The 16,177-nt window shown below is 32.7% G+C and overlaps 1 protein-coding gene across 3 annotated transcripts in view; it reads right to left on the bottom strand.

Annotated features, from left to right (window-relative positions):
- Nucleotides 1-4,291: 4,291 nt before the first annotated feature.
- LOC143046266 (uncharacterized) overlaps nucleotides 4,292-16,177 on the bottom strand; it is a 51,095-nt gene continuing 39,209 nt past the window's right edge. For 2 of the 3 annotated variants that reach the window (XM_076219339.1, XM_076219340.1), the window contains 5 exons: nucleotides 14,980-15,030; nucleotides 10,737-12,847; nucleotides 8,582-8,665; nucleotides 7,036-7,119; nucleotides 4,292-5,091 (listed from right to left, as the gene is read on the bottom strand). In XM_076219339.1, the coding sequence (XP_076075454.1) occupies nucleotides 5,048-5,091; nucleotides 7,036-7,119; nucleotides 8,582-8,665; nucleotides 10,737-12,847; nucleotides 14,980-15,030 (2,374 nt within the window). In that variant the 3' untranslated portion in view covers nucleotides 4,292-5,047. The remainder of the gene's footprint in view (nucleotides 5,092-7,035; nucleotides 7,120-8,581; nucleotides 8,666-10,736; nucleotides 12,848-14,979; nucleotides 15,031-16,177) is intronic. The other variant, XM_076219341.1, reaches the window with a different exon arrangement.

Here is a 16,177-nt window from a genome sequence, read left to right as displayed (position 1 = left end):
AATAGGTAACGAATAGGGAATAGGGAATAGGTAACGAATAGGCAACGAATAGGGAATAGGGAATAGGTAACGAATAGGTAACGAATAGGGAATAGGGAATAGGTAACGAATAGGCAACGAATAGGGAATAGGGAATAGGTAACGAATAGGTAACGAATAGGGAATAGGGAATAGGTAACGAATAGGCAACGAATAGGGAATAGGGAATAGGTAACGAATAGGTAACGAATAGGGAATAGGGAATAGGTAACGAATAGGCAACGAATAGGGAATAGGGAATAGGTAACGAATAGGGAATAGGGAATAGGTAACCAACTTGACGCCCATGCTGCTAACATACCCTGAAAAAAGGACATCATGAAAACTTGACCTTGATCACTGATCAGTGAAATGAGGCCAAGATCAGGTGGACCACTCTGAGGATTATGCAAACCTTAGAAGGATCCCATATACCAAATATAAGTATCCTTTTAATCAGATTAAGTGAGAAACTCAACTGACATATGAACTGTTTTTTAAGCAGCCATTGAATAATGAAAATGAGGTCAAGGACAATGGTCATTTAAAAGATAGTTCATAAAATAAAGGGATCTGTATAAAAGGTATGTGACATCCAGGTAGCCTACCTTCTGAAATATAAGCTTGATGCAAACTGTTCTCCCTGCCCAAGATTTCGTCATAAATAAGACAAATGAACCTATAGCTTATAGATAAGAATAAAAGTCACACGTCAAAACTTAACAGGGAATAATGCACTATAAAAATGACGTTAAAATCAAATAAATGTTCATCTTAAAATAATTTCACACTAAATCTAGTTGACCTATTGCATATAGAACATTGAAAAAGAGACCACAACACAATGACTTCACTTCAACCAATAAACCACAAAAATGAGGTCAAGGTCAGATGACAACTGCCAGTTGGACATGTACACTTGCAATCATTCCATACACCAAATATATTAGACCTATGGCTTATATTATCTGAGATATGGACTTGACCACACAAACTTAACAAATCATCTATGAAATTAGGTCTGTCAGTTGAAAACTGTCTTGACAGACATGACCTTGCAAGGTACACACATGCTAAACATAGTTATCCTTTTACTCAAATTAAGACAGAAATAAAAGTAGTTATTGAACCATGAAAATGAGGTCTAGGACAATGGACATATGACAGACGATAAAGACATAACATAAGTTCTCTATATACAAAGTATGAAGCATCAAGGTCTTCCACCTTCTAAAATGTAAAGCTTTAAAAAAAATAAGCTAACACCGCAAGATCACTATCCCTATGTCAAGTTTTCTAAGATTTTAGGTTATAGATATATAACACTTATAGGGTCACCAAATTTAGTAAGTCAAATTTATTGTACTGTACAGAAATGTTTTTAAAAACAAATACTTTGTTAACCCCCTGTAAATTTCACATCAATGAAATGCAAATTTGAGTGGTAAAAGCATGTTATTTTTAATGAAAATGTGTTAATAGTTTTTAGATACAAAGCAAACTTCCTATATAAATTCCAGTCCTTCCTAGTAAAGCATTGTGTACCTTCTCCAATTAAAGAAGCATTCTGTGAGTATTGCCAGACAGTACATAGTCCCCTACCAGTTAAAAATGCATTGTACAAGAAAAAAATGCTTACTCGATCTGTAACTTTTATTGTATAAAATCTGTATACTAAATATCAAATCAATATCTTCAAACATGAGGAAAACTGATTATTTGAGTGAATTTTTAAAGTCCAAGAATCATAAGTAAACTCTGTACAAAATCATAAGACTAGACCATATTCAAACTTAATCTGACACTTATCCTGAAAAAACTACATACCAATCATCAAATCAATATCTTCAAGCATGACAACAAAAAAACCTGGATAAACTGATTATTTGAGTAAATTTTCTGTTCAAGGAACATAACTCTGCATAAAATTGTCAGCCAGGACAGAATTTGAACACGATCTTAACTTGGCATGATTAAACAATAAACCAAAACTGATTTGCTGGACTGGCAGACGGATGGATTGAATTAAGCTTATATGAAACTCAGCTTACAACTAGCTTTCAATTGAGTTCTTGTTATACTATTTTGCTCTTTGTTAGCAATTTGTGTTTTTTTGCCAATCTAAAACGTCAACAATTGATATGCACAATTTGTTTTTATGCTGTGCTGTTACACCAATGACCATTGTCCTAAGTTGGGAGAGGGTTGAACACAGCATGTTTTACCCTGCTATATTACCTTGATGTGCCTACTGAAAGTCAGGAACATGTTGACTAGTGGCTAGGTTTCTTTCTGCCATCATTGTTTTTCGATTCATGCTTCTAGCTTGAACACGGCCATTAGTTTTCTCTTTTAAATAGTTTTACATTTTGTTATTCTGAAACATAACATAGATTACTTCATGGTATTGGGTTTTTTTCATTGTTGAAGATCATGTTTTATACCTATAGTATACATCCTTATTGTTGAAGATCATGTGGTATACCTATAGTATACATCCTTATTGTTGAAGATCATGTGGTATACCTATAGTATACATCCTTATTGTTGTATTAAAGTCAGTGTTTGTCTCATTGGCAATCACATCACATCTCATTCTTTTCAGTTAGAATACAATTTGGTAGGTTTTTTTCTTGCTGGAATAAATTCTCCACATTATATAGAGATACATATATAACTACATCTAAATGAGATCACTATGTGAAAATGGCAACAAAAAATAATAACAACAAAAATTTAATAACAATTTATGTGAACACTTTTGAGATTCTGATTCAACACAAAATCATTTGGCACACAATGTTTCTCTAGTAAGTACACTTTGGCACTTAGAATTTTTCATTTTATTCTTTATACAGTTCTAAGTCATCTAATATTTACACAAAATGTCAAAGTTAATATCATATGGTAATATGTGTAGTCCTCTTATTTCCTTTAAATATGGTAATGACCTCGGTCAAAAAAGAAATAACTCTTATTACTACAACTACATGTACCATGCTGAAGTCATAATTGAACAATATTATTGAATTCTTATTTGGTTATTACGTCCTCAAATGTTTTCAAACTGGTAACACACCCTCATTACTTAAAATCAAATAAAAAACTGTCATGAAAACATTGAAATGAAAAAATTATTTAAATCAAGCTTCTGAACATACTTCTTGGTTTAAGATTGTGTGAAGACCACAGGTTTGATAACAAATAAATGAATACAAGTCAGCAGTTAATATCAGTGGACAAAAAAATAAAACATGATTAAATCTTGGTATAAATAAAGACAAACCTGAGCAAAGACATTGGTAAATCATATTTCATGTTACGGACATACTATCAAATATAACAGTTAATGAAGACAGCAGTTCAAACGAACAAAAACTGTTCATAATTAATAGCAAATATAAAAGTATTAAAAGACAATAAATGCAGTAGTATAATTATATGAACACAGATTGTGGGTTTTTTGGTTTCAATAGCATAATGAAAAGTGACTATATAAATATAAACAAGTGGTACTCAAATGCTTTCATGAGGGGTAGTCCAAGAAAAAATTTGTAAGGGTTCCGCGGAACCCAGTGTCTCGCCTACTTTTGCTGTTAATCGCAGACTCAACAAAAATGAGGAAAAACATCAATAAAAATTTCCCTCTCGGTACTGTCTTTTGATTGAAAGAAGCTTCCAAGATTGGTAAAAAATCCAGGATAGTTTATGAATCTAATAAATGTTTTATAAACTTTAACTGCAGACTGTATGTAATGTTAACTGGAAGAAAAACTAAGTCCATTTATAAGTAAAATACGGAAAAAGTGATTATTTTTTTTACAAAATTTATTTCTGAATAATATCTTATGATCATAAACAAGCTTCTGTCCAAGTTTGGTACAAATCAAGAATAGTTTATGAAAGTTATTAAATTTTTAAAAACTTTAACCACAGAGTGAATGTAATGTTTCCTCGCAGAAAAACTAAGTCCATTTATAAGTAAAATACGGAAAAGTGGAAAATTATTTTTGCAAAACTTTTGTTTCCTCGCAGAAAAACTAAGTCCATTTATAAGTAAAATACTGAAAAAATGGAATTTTATTTTTACAAAATTTACTTCTGGATACTTTCTTATGATCATAAACAAGCTTCTGCCCAAGTTTGGTAGAAATTCAGTATAGTTTAAGAAAGTTATTAAAATTTCAAAAAACTTAAACCACAGAGTGAATATTTGTGGACGCCGCCGCCGCCGCCGCCGACAACGACGACGACGACGACGACAACGGAATGTAGGATTGCTTAGTTTCGATTTTTCGACTAAAGTCGTAGGCTCGACAAAAATGTATAACAGCATGGGTTGGACCAAACATTAAAAAAAAATAACATCTTTTTTTATTCTGATCGTACAAGTATTATAGATACATATGTTACAGGTTCTTATCTGTCTTGTTAACATAGGTATTATACAGTTTATTACCATCTAACACTACTCATACATTTTCCCCTGGAATAGCCCTTGTTACATATTTCAAACAAGAGGAAAATTTTCTATTGAAGGAAAATAGATTCAGATAAAAATAATGTCAAATAAAAATAGTCAAAAGAATTCTATAGTTCGTAAAGGGGAGATAAACAAATTGATTGAATGATAATGTTAAAATTTTCAATGGTTATATGAGTAAATATAATGCTGCAATATATGGTTCACATGGTTTAATAAAATGTTCTCTACAAAATTACTATGAATAATGGACTGATACTGTTGCTGCCTTACAAGTTATGAAAATATAAACATTTGTTAGTTAAAAACAATTTTTTAAGCCCTATATAAAATATTAAACAAGGAGTTATTTCCCCTTGATACTAAGAGTTGTCTCCACCTTAACAACAAATAAAGTACATGTACCAGAGAGAATTATAATCTCATTGCACTAAAATGCTGTCATATATACAATTATTTACATTTATTTACACTTATGATATTTGGCACTATTTCATGTGATGGATTTCTAACGAAGGGACTCCTTTAGTAACATCAAGGAAAGGGTCATGACTTTTTATGAAGACAGTTCATTATTGATCCAAACTGGGCTGAAAATATAAAAAGTAGGAATAAATAAATTAGTTATGTTTGTTTATACAGAAATGAGTAATATACAACTGCATCTATAAAACAAATTAGCAACACAAAGTACATTTATTGGATACATAGAGAATATCATATGGCTTTTTCAATATCGCATCCGTATCAACCCGAGACACCAATATAATCCCCAAGAGCTCTGCTCGAGGGATGATATTGATTGAGGGTTGATATGGTGTGTGATATTGAAAAAGCCATATCATATACACTTTATTATATAATATACCTCAAGTAGATGTTTTTATGTAACATGACGTCATACAGATTATAGGTTTGACATGACTTCATACAGATTAGGGATTTGAAAGCCTTTGCAATAGTGACTGCAATCGATGACGTGACGTCATACAGATTAAAGGTGTGATAAAGCTTTTGCAACCATACTGATATCAATATCATCACGAGTGGCTGATACAGCAGGCTTGCCAATGATTGTATTACACATACAATTTATCTGTATTTACTACTAAGTATATAATAAATAAAGTTTACACACTGATTTTGATATTATGCTTGTCATCTTCTAGCAATAAAGGGAGTAAAATTAATCCAAAACACAACATAACAGAGAGGAAGCCAAGGATGTTATACATGTGTAGTAGAAAAGGGAGTCAAAGATCAAATATCAATGACTCACCATTAAAGGTTCAACTATATAGTCACTAAAAAGGGGCAAAAGATACCAGAGCGACAGTCAAACTCACAGATAAAAAAAACTGACAAAGCCATGACTAAAAACTAAAAGGCAAACAGACAAATAATAGTACAAAAGACGCAACTGAGAAAACTCAAGACTTAGCAACATGAAACCAACCAAAAACTAGGGGTGATATCAGGTGCTCTGGACAATCTTTTAACAGGTAAAATATGCAAAGTTTGTAAGTCAATCAACCATGAATTGGGGAACAAGGCTGAATGAGATGTTCTTACTAAATATCATTGACTTGCACATAAGTGGTTGCCCTTAAGGTGGTATTGGAGTCTAAAATAAAAATGATAAAATTTGTTCATACTTTGCAAAAACGTAGTATCTATTGATATATGTTGAAAAATGTTATAAAAATGATAGGTCACCGTGCATTTTCTCAAGCTACAGGGCGTGACAAAATGACACATTTTGTATGGATTATACAGGAAAAAACACAATTTTGTGATTAGAAACTAAACAAAATGATAGAATTGTTAAATATTTAAGGAAAAGACAGCTTTCAGACAATGCTTTGAGAATATCAAAAGAAAAGATACGTTTTTACGTTTTTTCCGGCTAAAATACAAAATAGGAAAATTCCATGTAGAATCCTTCAGAAAATGCTCTGTTTTAGAGTTACCTCCCCTTAAAATGCCAATTTAATTTATTTTTAAAAACAACCAAAAACAATTATCATTTGCAAAAATATCAATATTTATAAGTTATATTCTTATAAATTGGTTCTTTTAAATGAAAATTCACATTAAATATCTGCATTCCTGCATCAAATATTGCTAACTTGATAGAAAATCTGGACCTTTGGTTCTCTGTTTTTTACAATCCAAGATGGAGGAAGACACCCATACCACCTTAATATGACCTTATCACAGTCTTTAAAAAGTTTGATGCCAATGGAACCAGCTTGCAATAATTTTAACTCAGCAACTTCTTGAAGGGGTATAAAAATTATTGAAAATGGATAAAAGGACAGACTACAGGATCCTTATAACTTTCGCTAGTATACATTTAATATCATAAAATCATAGTATAGTCAGTTACAATGATAGAAGTTTGAAGTTAAATTCATGTTCAAACAAATGTTTCTGCACTTTAGTCGGGTTGTTGTCTCTTTGACATATTCTTCATTTCCATTCTCAATTTTATTGTCATTCATCTAATACCCATATCATATTGGTATTCTTACTTTCTAATTGCTCCAGTTTCTGTTGAGCATTTACATGACTAGCTTTCTCTGTTTCCAACTCTTTCTCCAACTGTTCATAATTTTCTGAAAAATAAAAGATGTTAATTAAAATCTAATTATTTATATTTATATATTATAATACAAGATTTTTTTTACTAAAATACTTGAGTGTTATCTTATAAATATATTTTTTTATAAGATTTACAACCAAAAAGAAATGTTACTTACTGAAAAATCATTTTATCAACAAAGCAATTAAGGAAGGCAGAGAATAGAACTAGACCAAATTTTACAAGACTAAATCTTACAGGATGGGCATTGGCTTTTACTTTAATATTGTATGTTTAATGCCTGTATGATTAAGTCGTCCTAAATTATTATCTCTGATAGTAAGAATAGGTTATGCCATTCATCTCAAGAAAGTATTACCAATACTTGTATTTTAATGGTGCCAAAGTTCATTAAACAAGAATGTGTCCATAGTACATGGATGCCGCATCCGCACTATCATTTTCTATATTAAGTGGACCTTGAAATTGGGGGTCAAATTGATTGGACTTAAACTTCATCAAAAGCTACCTCAACCAAATACTTTAACCAAAAACTTTAACCTGAAGCGGGACAGACGGACGGATGAACAAATAGATGGACGGATGCAGAGACCAGAAAACATAATGCCCATAAATGGGGCATAAAAAACAAGCTCTATTGCTGTATTCAGTTAACCCTCTACTCCATGGATTTTTTTTTTTAAAATACTTGATTCGCATAGGATTTTTTTCAGTAAAAAAAATCATCAGGTTTAAAGTTTTAATGCATTGTGAAAACTAATATATCATCAATGAAATTCAAGTCAGATATTCTCATGAATCTCCTTTTCATATTGGATACAAATTTTTTTAAGTCTGATGCAGACATTTTGGAGACATAGCGTTTCAACTGAGGTACTACACAGGCGTCAAAAGGCGTCATTATGGAGTAAAGGGGGTGGCGTCAAGAGGCGTCATTATGGATTAAGGGTTAAATATTTATTTTTTTTACTTTTAATGGAAAATTTTGAAATATTCATAGTTGACATTTACATCTATACTACTAAAGGAAAAGACTGATTTTATTGAGTTGCAACTTCTCTCTAACCATACAAAGTTGTAAATATTTGTGATATGACTTATAAATGTATTTTTTTGTACTTCCTTGATTTGTCTTTAAAACAAACATTTTTTTCCAAAATTTTGAGAAAAAAACTAATTGCTTGACCACATGCTCAATTGAAGTACTGCCTGTGAAATTTAAAAACTTTTTTTCAACACTTGCCCAATTGTATTGCAATTTTGCAGCATCTTCTTGTACAATCTTAATAGAGTTTCACAATGCAGCAACAAATAAGAAAGTAACAGTTACCTAATGTTAATTCATGGTAACATATCAAATGCTTTCAAATTTGAAATGTGAGAAAAAAAATTTGCAACATCTATTCTGTTACAGAATTGAAAAAAATTAAAAACATTGCCAAATTATTTGAGAATTTTCAGTATAATTTTCTTACCTTTATCTTTCTTCATAAGTTCCATCATTTTATTCATAGCCTGAAGTTGTATTTCCTGTCCAAACCGGAAGGCTTTTATAATATCTGAAAAAAAGATGTCAGTTCAAACTATAATTGTCATCCTACAGTACAGTTGTTTTCTATATTATCAACAAGAGTGCACACTCTAAATTGTCTCGCCTTCTTTACTAATCATTGATATTATGCTGATAGTCCTAAATATAAAGCTTAATTACAACTCATATAAACTAAACATTAACCAAGATAACTAAAAATTGACCAATGAACCATGAAAATGAGGTCAAGGTCAAATGAATAATGCCAGGCAGGTATGTGCAGCCAACAATTCTTCCATACAACAAATATAGTTGACCTATTGCTTAATAGTTTAAGAAAAACAGACCAAAATACAAAAACTTAATACTGAACTATGAACCTTAAAAATGAGGTCACGGTCAAATAAAACCTGCGCAACTGACATAAAGATCATAAAATATTTCCATACACCAAATATAGTTGACCTATGGAATATAGTTTTAGATGAAAAGATAAAAACTTAAAAACTTAACTTTGACTACTGAACTATGAAAATAAGGTCACTGTCAAATGACATCTGCCCGCTAGACATATACACCTTACAATCATTCCATACAACAAATATAGTAGACCTCTTGCATAAAGTATGAGAAACACAGATCAAAACACAAAAACTCCACTATAACCACTGAACCATAAAAATGAGGTCAAGTTCAGATGACACCTGCCAGTTGGACATGTACACCTTACAGTCCTTCCATACACTGAATATACTAGACCTATTGCTTTAAGTATCCAAGATATGGACTTGACCACCAAAACTTAACCTTGTTCACTGATCCATGAAATGAGGTCGAGCTCAAGTGAAAACTGTCTGACAGACATGAGGACCTTGCAACGTACGCACATACCAAATATAGTTATCCTTTTACTTATAATAAGAGAGAATTTATAATAACATTACAAAAAATTTGAACTTTTTTTTCAAGTGGTCACTGAACCATGAAAATGAGGTCAAGGACATTGGACATGTGACTGACGGAAACTTCGTAACATGAGGCATCTATATACAAAGTATGAAGCATCCAGGTCTTCCACCTTCTAAAATATAAAGCTTTAAAGAAGTGAGCTAACGCCGCAACCGCCGGATGACTATCCCTATGTCGAGCTTTCTGCAACAAATGTTGCAGGCTCGACAATAAAATTTGGTTGAGGTAAACTTAAGTTAGAGAACAGAAATAAAAATTCAGCTTTTTTTTCCCCAATTGTAAGGTGCATACCTCTAAAACAGTTAATAATTATCAAAGGTACCAGGATTATAATTTAGTACGCCAGACACGCGTTTCATCTACATAAGACTCATCAGTGACGCTCATATCAAAATATTTATTAAGCCAAACAAGAACAAAGTTGAAGAGCATTGTTGAACCAAAATTCCAAAAAGTTGTGCCAAAAACCACTAAGGTAATCTATGGCTGGGATAAGAAAATCCTTAGTTTTTTGAAAAATTCAAAGTTTTGTAAACAGGAAATTTATAAAAATGACCACATTATTGATATTCATGTTAGCACCAAAGTGTTGACTACTGGGCCGATGATACCCTCAGGATCGAAACATCCACCAGCAGTGGCATCAACCCAGTGGTGTAAATAGTTATCAAATGTACCAGGATTATAATTTAGTACGCCAGACGCCCGTTTCGTCTACATAAGACTCATCAGTGACACTCAAATCAAAATATTTATTAAGCCAAACAAGTACAAGGTTGAAGAGCATTGTTGAACCAAAATTCCAAAAAGTTGTGCCAAATACATCTAAGGTAATCTATGCTTGGGATAAGAAAATCCTTAGTTTTTCGAAAAATTCAAAGTTTTGTAAACAGGAAATTTATAAAAGTGACATCCCCAAAATTCAAACTAGATCTGTGTTTTGTGGAAATAAGCATTGTGTATAAGTTTCATAATATTTGGTTGAGGCAAACTAAAGTTAGAGAAAAGAAACCAAACTTTGGGAAGTACATACATACATAGATACGTATGTACAGACGAACAAGAGTAAAACTTAATGTCCCCTTCGCTATGACTCGGGCATTAAAACAAAACTATATATGTATATTTACCTTCTGGTCTCTGGAAATTAAGTTGTCTCATAAAGTTTTGTCCTTCACTTGACCTTGATGGAGTAGTAACTGATGCTGTATTCCCTGATGCTAAAGATGACTTTAGTTCTAGTGTGGACGATGTGTTAGCAACCTCTGATGTTGTTGGTGTTTCAGTAAGTTCTGAAGTGGATTGGGTTTTTGCAAGCCCTGATGTGGATGGTGGGGTAGATAACCCTGATTTAGACAGTGACACAGCTAACTCTGATATGAATGGTGAGGCAACTAGCCCTGACTTTGATGGTGTGACGAATTGTCTTGATGTGGATGGTGAGGCGACTAGCCCTGATGTGGATGATGTTGCCACCTGTCCTGACATGGATGGGGAGGCCACTAACCCTGATGTTGAAGGTGACGCCTCTAGCCCTGATGTGGACAGTGTGGTTTCTAGCTGTTTTGTAGGTGGTGTGGCACTTAGTCCTGATGTGGATAGAGTTGATTTTTGTAAAGACAAATTATCATCAGTCGGAATTCCTATACTGCATTCTTTATTCTGTTGACCATCATCTTCCTGAGAAGTTGTGCTTAATTTCCTCCTTACTTTAGGAATCTCAGAATCAAAAAATTTTCTTCGTTTAGCACTCAATGATGATTGTTTTCCATTACTGTAGAAAGCTGGATTCTGTCCATCAGCACTTGGTGATGATTGTCTGTCATTACTGTAGAAAGCTGGATTCTGTCCATTAGCACTTGGTGATGATTGTCTGTCATTACTGGAGAAAGATGAACTTTGTCCATTAATACCTGATAAATCAGGAGTAGTTCTACAACTTGGAGGAGTTTTATTCCTGTTGGAGTCTACTGATATACTCCTGTTAGAAACATCATTAGCCAATAATGGACTGGAGTTTTCTATGTTTGATGAAGATCTATTTTTCTGTGAAGGTGTCCTTGTCATGCTTTGATGAGCATCACTAAATACTGACTGTTGGTTTGTATTCCCATCTGTGCGCTGTGGTAAATTAGACACAGAACAAGAAGATGTATCTGAACACACCATTTGTCTTAACAAAGGACTTGTCTTATTTACATTCACTCTACTTTCCTGTCTAGGTAAAGTGGATCTGTTTTCTCCAGCTACATTATCAGTCTGCCTTTCATAAACTGCATTACTATTGTACAGATAATTCATTTGACTATTGATCATTGGCTGTGAAGCCTGAACAGACTGCTGCATTGTGGGTACATGCATATTTGTCCTATTAATTGGCTGACTTCCCGTTTGAAATGTATGGTAATTACCAATGACCTGTGATGGTTGTCTAGATGGTTGAAATGTAGATTGACTAGTACCAATTTGTGATGATTGTCCAGTTGGTTGAAACATTGGTTGACTGGCATATGAAGATGGAATAACTTGGGGATATGTTGGTTGATTTGTAACCTCATTTTGACTTGTTGGTTGAAATGTTGGTTGGTATGGGTTGGAGGAAATAACATAGGTTGTTGTATGGTGAGGTGCTCTTTGATTAGTGTCCTGTATGTTGTGTGGGATAATACCTCTGTTAGAACTAGGATGAATGTTGGACAATGGATTTGCTATAACCCCACCTTGATGAGTAGTCTTCTGTTGGTAGGCAGGTAAGTTACCTAAATGCTGACCGGTTGGTATCTGATGTGTTGCCTGATTCTGGTATTGCCTTGCAGTATTAACTGACTTCTGGTAAGTTGGAATTTGAGGTGCTACCGGATAAGGATAATGCCCTGCAGTATTGTTTGACTGCTGAGAAACAGGCATCTGTTGTGCTGGTTGATACTGCCTATCTTTATTGTCCAACTGCTGGCAGACTTGCTGTGCTGGCTGATATTGCCTATCTTTATTGCCCGACTGCTGGCAGCTAGATACCTGATGTGCTGGCTGATATTGCCTATCTTTATTGCCCGACTGCTGACAGACTTGCTGACCTGCCTGATATTGCCCTGCTGTATACTGGTTCTGATTAACCACAATATGTACAGGATGGACATTATGTTGTGTATTTTGATTGGAGTGGATTTCTTTCCAATGTTTCTTTGCCAGTTTAGATGCCTTATCATCTTGTTGTGATGTATTCTCTCCACAGTAAAGGGATCTGTCAAAAACAAATGAATAACTGTTAAAACATATACCAGACCTTACATAAACAAAAATTACTGCCCTTAAATAAGAACATACACAAGGATCTGAAAAAACAACAGCAAATATATGAGTGTTAAAGACCTGATTACTTAATTAGTACTTTGAGTTTCTTATATTCAAATGCATGAGTTAATTCAGTGTAGATTTCACAGAGAAATATCATTAAATGAGCAGGAAGACATGATTTTGTAATTGTACTTTCCTGATGCAGCAATTTTTTTTTACAAATGATTCTCAGAGTTTGCTAAAGGATAGCTACTCAATAGGTTATAATTATGATCTGATGAAGAAAATGTATGAGATTGTTTCCTGATCTCTTACTGCAACAAAAACCATTAAATTCTTGAGAGATAATTAACTGTTAGTGTGCATCATGTATAACCATTGAAATTTTGTAAAGATAAGCATTTACATACTTAAACATATGTATTTTGTTTTCTGTAAAAGTATCCTTATCATGAAAACATACTTATGTCTCATTCTAGTATGTGTATATTCTGCTTTGGATTACAGTTGTTTAAATTTATGATATAATTGAATTGATAGTTGTATAGATTCTTATACTAAAGTTACAACTCTTGCAATTATAGTTAATAGTGCAGTGAGTACATTTATTATCTAATGTTAAATAATAACATGAATAAGTAGTGTCTGAAGCAGGCTTGTGTTAGCTGATGTGTCTGGTGAAGATTTACAAATTATATCAAATAGTTAAAAATAGCATATCAAAAACTGAAGATGTGTCGACTGAAATATCAAAATGAGACATAAAACTGTTTATATTCTTGGGAATTAGGGATACATGTAGTCATGGTAACTGAAGGACTATGTATTCATTATTTTTCATTTGAAACCAACATTTGTGCATATCGTGGATAAAGAAGAGCCAAGATCTTAAAGGTCGAACGAAGTGCAAATTTACCATAGACTTGTATGCACACTTAGGCAAAACCATGAAATCAAATATCCATGAAAATACAGTTTTTTTTGTAGCCTAAAAAATAAATAAATCCACAGTATTCAAATGCAACTGCCTACTTCCATACAGAAATGATACCCCCCCCCCTCTCACAAACAAAAAATAAATAAATCCACAGTAACCAAATAAAACTGCCTACTTCCATATAGAAATGATACCCCTCCCTCCCACAAACAACTGCCTACTTCCATACAGAAATGATACCCCTCCCTCCTACAAACAACTGCCTACTTCCATACAGAAATGATACCCCCCTCCCCCTCCCACAAACAGCTGCCTACTTCCATACAGAAATGATACCCCCCCCCCTCCCACAAAAAAATAAAAATAAATCCACAGTAACCAAATGCAACTGCCTACTTCGATACAGAAATGACACCACCCCCCAACCCCCTCCCACAAACAAAAATTAAATAAAGAATAGAAATCTTCTGAAAATTTTTATTACTGTCAACAACAAATCAAAGTTGTGGAAGTCAATATCACATTAGTCTCAGGTCTTTTTAGATGAACATTTATAAAGTATATATGTAAAAAAAAACATATACTGGTGGTGATAAACAAAATGCTAAATGCTCTGTTATATACTGTTAAAGAAATATTTAAGGATGGAAATATGTATGTTCCATGCTTAATTTTATCTTCTAAAAGCATTTTTGAGTAGTATAAATGCATCACTGTAAAATAAATGATATGATTATTGGCAATATATAATTGTATAACATGCATAATGTGATGAATGTTTTACATATAAATTTATTTTTTTACTATTTATAACTTTTTAAAAGAACACCTAGTTTACAGATTTTAAAAATTTCTGTAAAAGACATGTATTATATAAATCTAAAAATTCATATGGGCATGTTTGTTTACCATTATTTATTCACAGCAGGATAAAGAGAATGTATGCATATATTGTCCATGCTTAATCAGTTATGTTTTATTTTTTAATCAGCAGAACACAAAATTGGGGCTGAGTGATAGATATACTGGGTGTTCTTTTTTATCTGTATTTTAGCTCATACAAATTGTTAGATTCATACAAAATACTAAAGTGTTCATGTTAATATGTGGTTAACATTTGGTTTAAATGAAACATTATATACCTCAAAACCTTGGCTGGGATGTCGTCTATGTTTTGAATTTTCTTGTTTTTGCTATAACAGAAACAATCAGTTGACAATGTCTGATAGTTCATACTCTATAATAAACTTGGGAATACAAAATGTTTGCATGCATCTAAATATTAGTTAACAAGAATGTGTCCAAAGTACATGGATGCCCCACTTGCACTATCCTTTTCCATGTTCCATGGACTGTAAAAAATTGGGTAATAATCTAATTTGGCATTTAAATTAGAAAGATTATACTATAGGGAGCATATGTACTAAGTTTCAAGTTGATTGGATTTCAATTTCATCAAAAACTACCTTGACCAAAAACTTTAACCTGAAACTCCCACTTTCATTTTCTATGTTTAGTGAACCGTGAAATTGGGGTCAAAAGTCTAATTTGGCTTTAAAATTAGAAAGATCATATCATAAACTACAAGTGTACTAAGTTTCAAGTTGATTGGACTTCAGCGTCATCAAAAACTACCTTGACCAAAAACTTTAACCTGAACGGACGCAGAGACGAACGAACGCACAAACGGAGCCACAAACCAGAAAACATAATGCTCCTCTACTATCCTAGGTGTGGCATAAAAATAGTGTTGTTTTTGTTTTTTATAGAGAATCCTCTGAGTTCTGCAAACTACATGCGTTGAATAAGGTATCTCCGAAGGGTTTTGTTGTGGCCTTATGTCCCACTGGGAAGGATAAGTAAGTAAAGGGTTTTAAGCTCATGTCTTAAAATCAATTGATATTATAATTTTTTTTCCCTCCAAAATTCAAAATATAATGTTGATGACTACGATCTCTGTTGATTTTGTACTATTGATAATATTTTCTGTTTTCTGTCTGCTTTATTCTTGCCAATAACAGAAAAATGGCTAAAAATTATAATTCAAGGGCAAAAACTCTTTAAAAAAAGTTTACCGACAATTTTGTCTTTGCTGACCAATTTATACATTTTTTCTTGATATTCTTTTTAGCTGTTTACATTTTTTTCTAAAGTTTTGCAAAAAATTGTTTCCTATTTTGATTTTTCGTAATTTCCATTTTTTCCATTCGGTTTTATGTCCTTAACTTGCATTTTTTTAATTTATTTTTAGATATTTCTGGTTTTTTTTCTCAATAAACATTTGAGACATAAGAGTTTGCCCTTAAGTCAATGATAGTAGGATGAGATGTTTACCAAAGA

This window comes from Mytilus galloprovincialis, chromosome 9, assembly GCF_965363235.1.
Source record: "Mytilus galloprovincialis chromosome 9, xbMytGall1.hap1.1, whole genome shotgun sequence".
Taxonomy (NCBI): domain Eukaryota; kingdom Metazoa; phylum Mollusca; class Bivalvia; order Mytilida; family Mytilidae; genus Mytilus; species Mytilus galloprovincialis.
The sequence above is the reverse complement of the archived record's forward strand: the minus strand, read 5'-3'. Positions and strand labels throughout refer to the sequence as shown.